Here is a 13148-nt window from a genome sequence, read left to right as displayed (position 1 = left end):
TGCTCCACGAATCTGTAAAATATACAAGTCTGTGTGGAACATCATGCATATGTTTATATATTTGTATAAATTAGATTTGTGCTGCGGCAGCTCCTGAGGGAAAGCTCAAAGGCATCATCTGTTCTCAAATGTGCTGTTTTGTCCGCAAACCAAAATGATACAGTTTGAATGATTTCTTCCTCATATGGAGCAGAGACAAATATTCACATTTAAGAAGTTGAACAATCAAAAAGTTTGTTTTAATTATTGAAAAAAACTAACTGAAATATAATCATTGCAGCCCCTAATTGAACTATTTCAGTCTGTACTCAGGCAGTGAGCCAGAAAAACAATCCATATTCTGCTGGTGCCACTGTTGCTCGGTAGACAAATGAACATTATGTTGAAAAACCTTTCAGAAATGGCCAGTAATCCAAACAGGAGCCACATATGACAAATAACCCTCGAGCCAGTGAAGGTGAAATGAGCTTGCTAAACTCCCCAAATGAGCCAAATAATTTTAATTACTGCTTTTCATCAGTTAGAGGGATGCACATAATCTGTCTTTTGGGAGGAAAAGTAGAGGCAGGCTTCAGAGCTTTTGTTCAGCGAGCTGGCTCTATTATTCTCACCATCCCTGCTTTGTGCGGCGATGATGCTGGTGGTAAGGGTTAAGTCCGTAAAGGTCACTTTGCAGAGCGCACGAAGGCAGTGGGGAAACACTACAGACACGGCCACAAGAGGATTTCAATATGCCTGCATTCAAATAAGCACTAACCCCTGAGAAATGCTCTTAAACATGCTGGGGATGAGTATATGCACGCGCCAGTTACAGCAGATGCACACGATCACATGCAGCTGTGTGTTGTTCCTGGTATTCAAGGTAATGGGCTATGGGGAAAAAAAAGATAAATTTGTGCTTTGATGACATTTTTAAATGGGTACACCTGCTGTGAAGTGAAACACCTGTGTAATCAGGAGTTTTCATGAAGGAAAACTAAAAAAAAACCCAGGCAGTGTTGTATATGGTAATAGTGAAACTCTTTGATCCAGGGATGAGCGGTAAAGAATCAATCTGGAATGTGGTGTCTTATGGCTAAACATGAGCAGCACTGATTACGTGTTGTCCCACAGGACAAACACACATCTCAGATGAAGGTGCCTGTGTGCCTGCATCAATGTGTTTGCTCATGCACGTGTAATTGATACCAACACAATTACCCAGGCAGCAAATATAAAGGGTGATGTGGACAGAGTGTAGGCTTCACTTCAAGATCCACAAATGTGACAACTGCAACGAGCTATCAGAACCGTTTCACCCCCTTTAAAGGGGGCAGGAGTGACACCAAGTTGTAAAAAATGCTTTAATGTTAACTCATCTGCACCAGAGTAAATCACTTATGCTGTTTACGAGTAAACATTATGTTTTATTAGATGAAGTGATGCGATACTCTCACACATGTTTTCACGAGCGTTTTACATTATCATTCATTTAAATTTGATTTCTACTCTTTTCATGTTTTAAAAATATTATTTTGTAATACCATAACAAACAACATCGTCGTATAAAAACACTGGCCTTCATATTTATTTATTTTTTTATGATTTATAGTGTACTTGTGGATTTATTGATAATAACTGTGATTAATAAATCACCCCCCTAACAAACTAACCGCTGCCTGCACCACTGGCAGCTTTAATGATTTCAGATCAGGATGACTGATCAAACCAAGTCATGTGATACTTCCTACCTGACCCGACTTCTGAATGATCTATAGGTTGGATGATATAGGAAGCAAGGATGTTAGATAGTATCTTAGATAGTATATATATATATATATATATATATATATATGTATATATATATGTATATATGGTTTATGCCACAGCTGCCCTAAATTAAATTATTGTTCATGTTTCTGTAATGGTTAATACACCAGTATGTAGAAGTTCATATAACCAAAATTATATTTTTAGTGCTAAAAACTTTCTTTTAGTGGTTGAATGTTGTGCTCGATTGATTGAATTCCTGACTTCTCAGAGAAGCCCAGTGAGCCGGCTCAAATATGGGTATTAAAGGTTCATTCAGTTTGTTATTTGCTAAATAATTAAAAAAAAAAAACATTTTTAGTTTTAAACGAGTTTTTGAAAGTTTTTTTAACAGGTGGTCTAATAAATTTGTTAAGCACTGTATATTCTTTTTTTTTTTTTTAATATTTGTATATACAGTACAAATACACACAAATGCCTCACAGCAAGAAGGTCACCGGTTCGAATCCCGGCTCAACCAAGGCCAGGGTGTTTCTGTGTGGAGCTTGCATGCAGCTTGGTGACTGAGTTATTGAGCGTAGGTGTGAATGGCTGTCTGTCTCTACATTGGTGACCTGTCCAGAGTTTACATCAGCTGGGATTGGCTCCAGCCATGATGGTCATGGAGGGAGTGAGTGAGTGAGTGAGTGAGTGATTAGCGTTGCTACTCCCACATAAGTGCATCACTCCTGTAATTTCCTGCTAACAGTCAGGCATCTCCCCTAATGAAGCTCTGCTTCCAGCAGCTGTAGGCCACGGAGTGCAGAAGAAGAAGCACAGGGGCGGTCTGTAACTAGAGGAATATGACTCTGTGGAGACTAATTGAGCTGTGAAAATACAATCAAATATTGAAAGATTGCTGGACTGGCTTTGACTGACATTAATGACTTGCTGGCTGGTACAGGTGGAGCAAAGAGGCAAACAGTCAGAAACAAGAATACCAAAAAAAAAAAAAGGGCGATGTGGTGAAGCATCACACTCTGCTGGGTTTAATTAAACCACAATGACAAGTGGTTTCCCTCTCGGCAGAGAAGAGTGCAGGAAACAATGTTATCCTTCTTTGTGTGTGCGCCACTGCGCTTTAGCCGAAGGGAGGGCGCAGCGCGCGCGGAGAGAGGGAGAGGGAGAGAGAGAGAGAGAGCGAGAGAGAGAGAGAGAGAGAGAATCCAGTGTGGTGTCTTCACCATTAATTCGCGGTCCAAATTCCGTGCGCCCTTGTGCACCTTCACTGGAAATCTTCGACTCCACATAAAACCCCGCAGAATCTTTGGACTATGGAGTTCTCCACTCTTGTTCCCGACGAGCTGCGTGACGTGCAGGAGCTTGGTCACTCCGTCTCCTTAACTCCTATTAATGTCACGTTTTCTGAGGATCTGCTCCCGCTTTCTTCACAAGGCAACGACACCGGCGCAGACGCAGCCAGAGACACGACAAGTCTGATCCTCGCCGTTTGTATCACGGCTCTCTACTCCCTCATCTGTGTGGTGGGACTGCTGGGAAACGTGCTTGTCATGTATGGAGTGGTCAGGTAAGAAATGCACACAGTAAACAAAGAACCGCAAACAAATTAGAAACAGAACAATAAATAACACTGGACGGGTTTTTGTTTTTGTTTTTTAATGTAAAATATCCTGCAGATCATCAGCGAAATAATCAGACCCAGAGACATTTTTTACATCATCTTCAATATATGTTTAAAAATCTGTCAAACAAAGCAATCGAAAAAGATGCTGATAATTCACAAAAATAATGACCCATGATCCATTTTGATTGTCCTGTCGGCCACAGTTCCTTTACATCTGAGAGCCATTCACCACACAGCATTCATACTGAGGACACTCATAGACATAATGCACTCCCTAACCCCTTAACCATCAAAAGTAAGTGCATAACCCTTAGTCTTAACCTAACCTAAACCTCAATTCAATTCTAACCTTAACCCTAAAACAAAGTAATAACCCTCAAAAAGGCTCTTTTAAGTGGAAACAGAATGTGAGGACCAACCAAAATGTCCTCACTTTCCCAAAATGTCCTCACTCCCTTAGGTTCATACGTTTTTGATCCTCACAGATATACCTATACAAGAACACACACACGCACACACACTCTCAGAGACTCCCAATCCTTTGTCCAGCCTAATCAAACCATAACCAGTTAATGCCTGAGTACTGTTACTTAAACACAAGTCACATCTGCCCTCTAACCCTAACGCATCTAACCTTAACGAGAGCCTGAGAGGTTCTGCCTCATTAGGTCTGACTGCGGAGGACGACTGGTCCTGACAATGTCAGTATTTACACAATGAAAGGTCCTTAAGAGGTAACAAAAACCACAAAGACCACACGCACAGTTTTTGGCATTTAAATGATCTTATTAATCACACCTGTCAGGAATCATACAGTAAACTCAGGCCCATGCATTTGTCTTGTTAATAACAGGCAGCGTATTAAACCCTCCCCTCCCCTCCCGCTCTCCGCGTGTTAAGAAATTGCTTGTCAATTCGATGGTGAATGATGCAGCTTAAAGTACAACGCAGTGAGACGATGGTTGGACCTCCACTGTCACCTTAACATCTCACCAAGCTGCTGCAGAAATCCAATCGAAATTGATTTCACTATAGTCAAATAAGAGACGCTGTGCTCACTCTGCCTGTCGCGAAGCAATTACATTCCGAGTTAGAAGCCTGCATGGTGTGCAAGCATCTATTAGATTAAGAGGAAAATATAAGGTCTTCCCTCAAACTTTCACTGCCCTTTGCTCTAATTAAATCAAATGTGTGTATCTTACAGTGGGTTCACGTTGAGCCCGACAGCTGTTCCGCTGGCATTCAGACAAAACCGCTCACAAAAAGGAAGATCACAGAAGCTGTAATGCATTTAGTAAAGTGCCGTTAAAACATTATGCATCTAAGAAGCTCTTTTATTACAACATCTTTCAGAAGGAAATAGTGGATAATTGGTCTCGGGGGGAGGACTCGGATTTGATTAAATAATAAATTGGTTTTTTCTTCGTCAATTACTCAAGAAATCATCATCACAGCAGCCAGCTGACCATGAAATAAATCCGTAACCCCCAACTATCAAGAACTGCCACTGACTGTGAGACACTAGAAATGAAAACAGCTCAGTCCTTTTCCTCCCAACCAATCAGGTACACCAAGATGAAGACCGCTACCAACATCTACATCTTCAACCTGGCCCTCGCGGACGCTCTCGCCACCAGCACCCTCCCCTTCCAGAGCGCCAAATACCTGATGAGGACGTGGCCCTTTGGGGAGCTGCTGTGCAAGGTGGTCATCGCCATAGACTACTACAACATGTTCACCAGCATCTTCACGCTCACCATGATGAGTGTGGACCGCTACATCGCCGTGTGTCATCCGGTGAGGGCCCTGGACTTCCGTACACCCGCCAAAGCCAAGCTTATTAACGTGTGCATCTGGATCCTCGCCTCTGCTGTCGGGGTTCCTGTGATGATCATAGCCGTTACCAAGGTGACAGATAAAGGTGAGGGACTTTTATTGTTGCAGAGAAAACACTTCAATTTTCCAATACTATATAAAAACTCCCCGTTGATTTCAGGGAGTAATCACGCAGTAAAAGAGAGTACATTTGAGCTGGGTTATTAACTTGAATTAGCTTCTCCACATGGCCCTCTACTAAACTTCTAATTGTTTAAATCCCTAGGAACTACAGCCTGCACACTCACATTTCCCAAACCAGAGTGGTACTGGGACACACTGATGAAAATCTGTGTGTTCATCGTGGCCTTTGTTGTGCCTGTCCTGGTCATCACCATATGCTACGGTCTAATGATCCTACGACTGAAGAGTGTCCGCCTGCTTTCAGGCTCCAAAGAGAAAGACAGGAACATGCGGCGGATCACCCGCATGGTCCTGGTGGTCGTGGCCGCCTTCATCGTTTGCTGGACTCCCATCCACATCTTCATCATTGTCAAGACCATGGTGGATATTGACCACAAGGATCTCCTAGTCATGGCCACCTGGCATCTGTGCATCGCTCTGGGCTACACCAACAGCAGTCTCAACCCGGTGCTGTACGCCTTCTTAGACGAGAACTTCAAGAGGTGCTTCAGGGATTTTTGCCTGCCCTATCGATCCCGCCTGGAGCAGAACAGCTTCTCACGAGCACGCAACAGCACGCGGGAGCCTGCGTCCGTTTGTGCGCCTGTGGGGACAGAGGGACCGCCCGCCTGACTAGACATGGGTCAGTTCGGGGGCGGGACAGTTCAGGACGACCTCCAGACTGAGGTCACACAATTTTCCACCACAGGAGTTTGAGTCCGAGCATCGTCAAGACAACATATTGATTGTGGGGTTTTTTTTCGAATTCCTGTAATGAAATTAGTTGGCAAACATGTTTATGAGACACGGTCCTTCATGGATTATCTTTCAGGATGATGACAGCCATGTCTGCACATGAGGGAATGGAACACTATGGAGTATATAGACTACGGAGTCTATATGAAGAACATGCTTATTGCGCTCTCACACACACACTACAGTCACTACAGAGAGTTGCATGTTTGTTTGTTTTACTCCAAAAACACAGATATGTGAAAGGCTTTCTCTTGAACCAGTTCTAGATTTGTCAATTTTCCATTGGCTATTGTCAGCTTTGCTGAACATTAGTGTAGATTATTTGCACACACACACACACACACACAGATATATATAGGGCCCATTCTTATGTAATGGTAACACAGAGGTGCTTAGTTTCACTTTAGCTGTACACCAAACACACCTGGCCTTTTAGTGCTTACACAGAGCTTTAATAATGTCTGTTGGTCTTCACAACAATGTAGGACTCATGTCTTCTCAATGCACATATAGTTAGATAGGAAATAATCCCCTAATACACAGACGAGGCCATGCCTGAGAGTCTTTGTACAGCCCGTGTATGATAGGATGAGTCTATAATCTACACTCACTGAATCCCACAAAAATATGTTTTTCACTTTTCACGGCGAGCAGACGGAGAAAATCCCCTGGTAGCAGGAGGACATGAAGGTGGCAATAGCACAGGACGGGCAGAGCATCCACAAGGAAGACACTAGAGTGATTCATTGTTACGCACTGATTTGCATTTAAATATAAATGAGTTTATTGAGGCTGTGAAATGACTTTCTGTTTTAGAAATGTGGATAAAACAGCACTTAGACAAAAATATGATGTGAGAATGAACCCCATAATGAAGTCGCAGGCAACAATAAACAAAACACTAATACTCTCTAAGTCTGAGGGGAACCCGGTAATAAACTGTGGACTTGTTATTATAAGCCTCTCCTTTCACATTACACATCACCGTCATCAAATCTACAGCAGCTTTAATGTTGAATCTCATTTGAAACTCTTGAGATTGAAGATTCAAACTCTCCACGGAGCCGACACAAATAAATGTGCATCTCTTTCCAAATCTAACAGGCCATAAATCATGACTGTCACCCAGCCTCAGTGGAGAGGTACAATAATGTGAATAATGTGTTTAGCTGAGACTCAAGAATTACAGACAAAGGCTGCATACACACACACACACACACACTGTAATTAAAAAGTGGAAATCATCATATTTGAGCTTTGAGCCATGTATCTGTGTCATTCCTCTACCTTATTAATGTGTGTCGCTGTACAGGTGACGTCTGAGGCGGAACAAATCCGGAATTCATTGGCAAAAAAGACATCTCCATATACACGTTACAACTAATTATGAACTATTTTACCTTGGTGATGTTTAGACGCTTGCTGTTTTTCACACAGTCAAGTCAGTGACATTGTTTGCAGAATCAGTATAAAGATAATACTGTTATGTGACAGCATAGTATATAGATAATGTATTCTTTTTTTTTTATTGTTGTTCAAATGTGCTGTCAAGTTGTTGTACCACTGAGCTTTACTTAGAATGAATTATGTATTTACACGAAGTGCTTTTTGTTCACCTTGGAAAAAGAAAGTAAAAGAAAAAAAGTCTTTAACGTTTTACAGCTTTTTACTTTCTAAATGTTTTCTGCATTGTTGAGGACAGTTTATTCAGCTGAATGGAAATCTGTACCATGATGCCTTCGGCGTTACGAGTTCTCTTTGCAAAAAAGTGAATTTGTTTTTTTTAGAGTTAGACGTTTTTTTATGAGTTTCAGTCAATACAGTATAGATGTGCTTTCGTCCTTTCGCTGAATTAGCACAAGATGTATCGTGTAAGAGCTTTGGTTTTGAAACATTTATTACAGTTTTGATTAAATAAATAGTATTTTTTTGTGTGATCGTTATTATAGATGTTATAATAACAACTTGTACTCTGTAAATGCCAGTGAGGCCTCATAGGAGTTACACATATAATTAGTTTGTGCGATGAAGTATCGATTACCGCTTGGGTCGATGTGGATTCAGGGCCCAGTGGCCTTTGACCCCCCCTGGCAGCAGCCGGTCACAGGAGGAAAGCAGAAATGAATGAGATGCATCGGAAATGAATGTGTAAACGTGACAGAACGGAATAAAAGCACAATGTATAATAAGTCAGGGATGGATCATGGAGGTGCCAAATCATTCTTTCATCTAAAGGCTTGTGATTTTCTACATTTACAGGATTGTCAACAAATCCTATCATCTCCCGCAGCCTGTCTATAGATTTGTGCCCCAAGCTGAAGATGTAAATATTTAAATAGATAGAAAAATGTATTTTATAAACAAAAAAGATATGGTATACTATGTATGAGGGAATTAGTGTGCTTCTGATATCTTTGGACAGTAAAAATGTCTGGGTACATGGGTGCAGTATTTTACATCAGGGTTTGGCTGCACATATGTAATAAGTATATTTGTATGAGCTTATTGTAAGTATTGTTGTTATTGCTATTGTTGTCCAGCCACAAAATGTGTTGAATGTAGGCTCATCGCCAGCCTTGTCCTGACAATTAAACCGCTCTAAAGTCTGTAACTGAGCACAAAGTCAGTCGAACCCCATCATTCAACTGTTGTAAAGTCATTTGGATGAAAGAATAATAAAAAAAACCCATTATATTATCTTTTCTAAAAGAAGGATTTTTCATTCAATAATTATTGTGCAGTCGTGTGATCATCATTCCACACACGTCATTACACTTCAAACATTCCTCATGTAAATGCCAGTGAGGAGTGTAGGAAAGCTCACATCATCAACTATAGGTTACTGTGGTCTATGAATTACACAGTTGAGGAACGGCTCTGTGGTTAATTGTTGTTGCACACATTAAAAGGGCTGAAATCATTCTCTGCTGGAAGACTGATGATGTCTGGAAGAACTGAAAACCAGGGTGAACTGATTAATTAGCAATCAGAGACGTTCAGTCTGTCGGAGGCTCATACATAACATAGACAAGGCAGTGCAGAGCCGCCGCTGCCGCCGCCGCCACACGGAGCAGACTTAAATAGATAATCGTGATGGTGAGGTGTGAGGTTGGGGATCGGGGTGACATGAGGCTGATTTTCTCTGTGCTCCAGAGACAAGTTTGTTACCTATGAAATATACATGGCTCCATGTCCACTGTGTAAATTAGTAAAAAAAGCATCAAAATGAATAATTTAGTCAAGCCGACTCCTGACGCAAGTAGACTGCAAGTTGGCATTTGGAAATATGAACACTGAAGTGCTTTCTTCAACAAAGAAGGGAAGAAAGGGGAAGGAGGCAAAGGAAAAAAGAAGAGGCAGCCATGCAACATTATTTGTTTCCCATTTGTATTAAATGTTAATGCAACAAGCATTAAAAAAACATGTTCAGCCAGAGATGCCTTTCTATTACAAATTCCAGTATAATGAGGACAATTTAAAAATCTTTCAACTTTTAACCGTAACCACTGATTGCACATGCACTCAAACAAATAATGAGGGGGGAAAAAAGAACAGAGCAGCATTTAGGACAGCTCTGACGCACTAATAATCCATAATTCAATAATCCGAAGCTCAGAATATCCAGTAGTTTTGTTTTCTCCTCTGTTTCATCTGGATGACTCTTAAGACATTTTATTTATTGATCATTTATTCATTATTAACTCATTGGCTGCCAGCCATTTTCAGAGCAGACACCAAAAAAAGCAGTGGAAGCTTAGAAAAACAGGTCATTTGCAAAATAATTAGGGATGGGACGATACCACAAACTCGAGTATCTACCGATACTGACATAGTCCGATAGAGTCATTTTAGACCATTTATTAACTATGAAGTTGTTAACAACACATTTGTGCTGAGTCATTTCAAAGACACGATTCTCCAACAAGCAATAAAACCAAAAACAAAATACAGATAAATACAACAGTAAAAGCAACAAATACAGCCCTGGGTTAAATTGATGGAGGATCAGGAAATGCTCATCTAAAAACGGCTGAAGTGGTTTGAGACCAATAACACTGGTCTCAAACCACTTCAGCACGCACTGTTTTCAAACATTGTTTTAGTACAATTAAAACAAACAAATAAAGATGTAAAACACGCAGAAACATTTGAACCAGTGCACCCTTAGTCTGGATGAGTGCCACAAAAATGCTGCCTTTACTTTCATCCTGGCGTTGACATAAACTTCCTAAAAGTGCTCACTCCAGCAGTGACAAACATCTGGCTTGCACTAACCCCGCGGGTATTTTAAAGAAGCGAAATAAGGAGGATGCATTTTCTGGAGTGATTTGAAGATTTGCTTTGCGACTCCCTTTGCTCATTTCTCTGCGAGTAAATCTACATTAGGTGAATGGGAGCGACGTCTAACTGATGCTGCACAGAGTGGTTTGCTCCATTGTAGCTCCATTACACCACGGTGCTTCAACCATGTTACTGGTTCAACATAGCAGCAGACGCCTACACGCTGTTCGTGAGGCTCTTCAAGCGTGCGCCGCATCAACAGTGAACACCCTACCAGTGCTGAGTTGGAACCATGTCACACAAGGGTACAAAAGCAAATGAAATGATGATTAGAGAGAGGTTTGGTGATTTGGATTAGAGTTTAGCATGAAACTAGTTTCTTGAGTTTGTTTTTGTTTTTTAAAAAGTGAGAAGTGAAAAATGATATGGGGGAAACTTTTCGTGATGTTTCACGAAGCACAAACTACTTCCGTTTTCCCCCGCTGAGGAGCTGTGATGGTTTCAAATCGGGTGCCATCTGCCAGCTTGGAGCCATAATGGGTGGGAGGCTCAAGCTGCTCCTTATCCTGCTCCTAAACTTTGTTCGAGCTTAGCGGTGACAAGCGACATTAGGTGACATGACATGCAAACACTGTGTGGATGGCAGATGTGAGACAAGGGAAGAGAACGTAGGCACCTTGAGTGCTAGAATTATTTAAAGAAAACCCTGATACACTGTTGACCTCAGAATACGACCATTCATAAAAACACAACTTCAAATACTGTATTGTAAAGGAAGGATTAAATACACGCCGTCACTTGCGTTCCACGCTAAAGTTGTACTATTTTGTTGAATTATGAATTATTTGTAATTTTTCAGGTAAACTCCAGAAAGTGTTGACTCTGGCTTTCCTTGTATAAAGGAAGCTTTACGTAAAGAGTCAAAAAGGAGCAGATTGATAAATAACTCACGAACACAAAAGGCCTCAACTGAACAGGAAATCGACCATTTTGAAATTTGCGTCCATCTCAGCAATTTGCACACTAGTCTGAGCACATTTATCGTACCAACATAACCCACCACCAACCCTGAACACGTCTATGGACACAGACTTGACCCAACAGGAAGTCAGCCATTCTGGACGTAGCCGCCATTTCGCCACAAAACAGGAAGTGCCGTGTAACTTGGCCAACTGATCTGCTCGAACTTTCATATGTGAGACCAGGGGACCGCCCTGAACACGCCTGCAACCCATGACCTGCACTCAGGAAGTAGGCCGTCCGAAACTGGAAGCGCCCTGTAACTCGCTTCCCAAATGAACAAACTCGTCTTGAACATAAAATCAATTTGTACTAGACACATCAAAAGCAAAAAGTTATCATATGTTTCTGATGATTCAAAAGCGTTTTGGCCACGGCAACCATCGGAAATGTGACCATTCGCCACGAAACAGGAAGTGCCCCATAAATTCACCTTACACTGACACGTGTGACACAAGAGACCGACCCTGAACACGTCAGCGCTGTTATTGTTATTCCATGGCTTTGCAGTCGTTTTTGAGGCGGTTAACAAATAAAAGTGAAGACTGTTGAGCGAGGAAGACCGTGAGGTCAGAGAACTGCTGCACTCCTCAACTTGCGTGGGAGGAGGACAGAGGACCCTTTCATGCACCACGAGCAGTCCTAGTTTAACATTAAACCTGCTATCTTTTGCAGTTGTGGTAATTAATTTCAGGAATTATTTCATTCCACTGCCGACCAAAATAACCATCAGTTGTATGAGCTGCATCTTCATTGAGCTGCTGTTCATGACAGTGATTTGCAAGATTGCAATTTACATGGACAATATGAGACAGATCTGATACGTAATAACAGGAAAAGTGAAGGGACTTTAAAGTGTCAACAGGGTTTAATGCTTGGAGTTATCTGGTCAACAAAACATGCATCAGATGAAGAGATCGGGGCTTCTTATCAGCTCCTTCACAGCCGGTAGTCCTGCACCGTGGGGCTCACAAGATGCCCTCATATCAGTGGACAAGGACTGCACTCTATCAAGACAATCTCCAGTAATTACAAGTAAGGTCTGCGAGCAATGAAGTACCAGCAGCTTAACAGCAAGATAGATATTCATTTGCTAATAATACCCTATCTGGTTTCCTGTGCACACAGCCACGGAAATGCACGGTTTCTCTGAGTAAACACTTCTCCCATTAACGTTTTCAAGAGGCTGAAGCCAAACAACAGCTTCTCTGCCATGGCAACGGTTAGCATTTCATACATCATCTGCAAAAACAAGGGGGATGTGATGTACGACTGCTGAAAGGCTAAGCTTGCCATTTGTCATCTTTATCCAGACAGACACAGGAAGGAGGACAGTATGGCAAACAATATGTCATAGTGAAACAAATGAAGAAACAAACACTAATGCACGGTATGAAAATCCTTTTATGATTCTATGATGAAAGAAAGAAGTGGGATGAGAGCTTTCCCACCTGCAAACACCCACACAGAAACACTGTCGTTTAACAAGAGCAATGACAAACAACTGCAAATGGATGTGAAGTGTTTGAGGGGGTTCACAGGTGTTGTGTTGTTGATGCTACATTTGCTTTCCATCAATTGATCTGTTTCTCTACATGTACTGTACACAGTTGTGTATAAAGTGATGGGATGAAAGTGAAAGGTACCTTTGCTAGAAGTTGAAGTCACTTTAAAAAAAAAAATAATATTACTTAAGTAAAAGTCTTAAAGTATATGACAT

At 41.5% G+C, this 13148-nt stretch overlaps 1 protein-coding gene across 1 annotated transcript; it reads left to right on the top strand.

The window, feature by feature from the left end:
* Positions 1–2897: 2897 nt before the first annotated feature.
* On the top strand, positions 2898–8785 carry oprd1b (opioid receptor, delta 1b). The gene is made up of 3 exons (XM_058646697.1): positions 2898–3316; positions 4939–5294; positions 5475–8785. Exons 1-3 carry the CDS (start codon positions 3063–3065, stop codon positions 6002–6004), a joined length of 1140 nt encoding a protein of 379 aa, XP_058502680.1. The 5' UTR covers positions 2898–3062; the 3' UTR covers positions 6005–8785.
* Positions 8786–13148: the final 4363 nt, after the last annotated feature.

This window comes from Solea solea, chromosome 13 (assembly GCF_958295425.1).
Source record: "Solea solea chromosome 13, fSolSol10.1, whole genome shotgun sequence".
NCBI lineage: Eukaryota > Metazoa > Chordata > Actinopteri > Pleuronectiformes > Soleidae > Solea > Solea solea.
Note: the sequence above shows the minus strand (reverse complement) of the source record. Positions and strands in the feature narration are given on the sequence as shown.

Excerpts from the sequence above, each read along its gene's own strand:
- oprd1b (XM_058646697.1), top strand. The coding sequence starts at position 3,063 with ATGGAGTTCTCCACTCTTGTTCCCGACGAGCTGCGTGACGTGCAGGAG. Across the intron at positions 3,317-4,938 it reads GTCATGTATGGAGTGGTCAG|GTACACCAAGATGAAGACCG; the intron begins GTAAGAAATGCA and ends CCAACCAATCAG. Across the intron at positions 5,295-5,474 it reads TACCAAGGTGACAGATAAAG|GAACTACAGCCTGCACACTC; the intron begins GTGAGGGACTTT and ends TTAAATCCCTAG.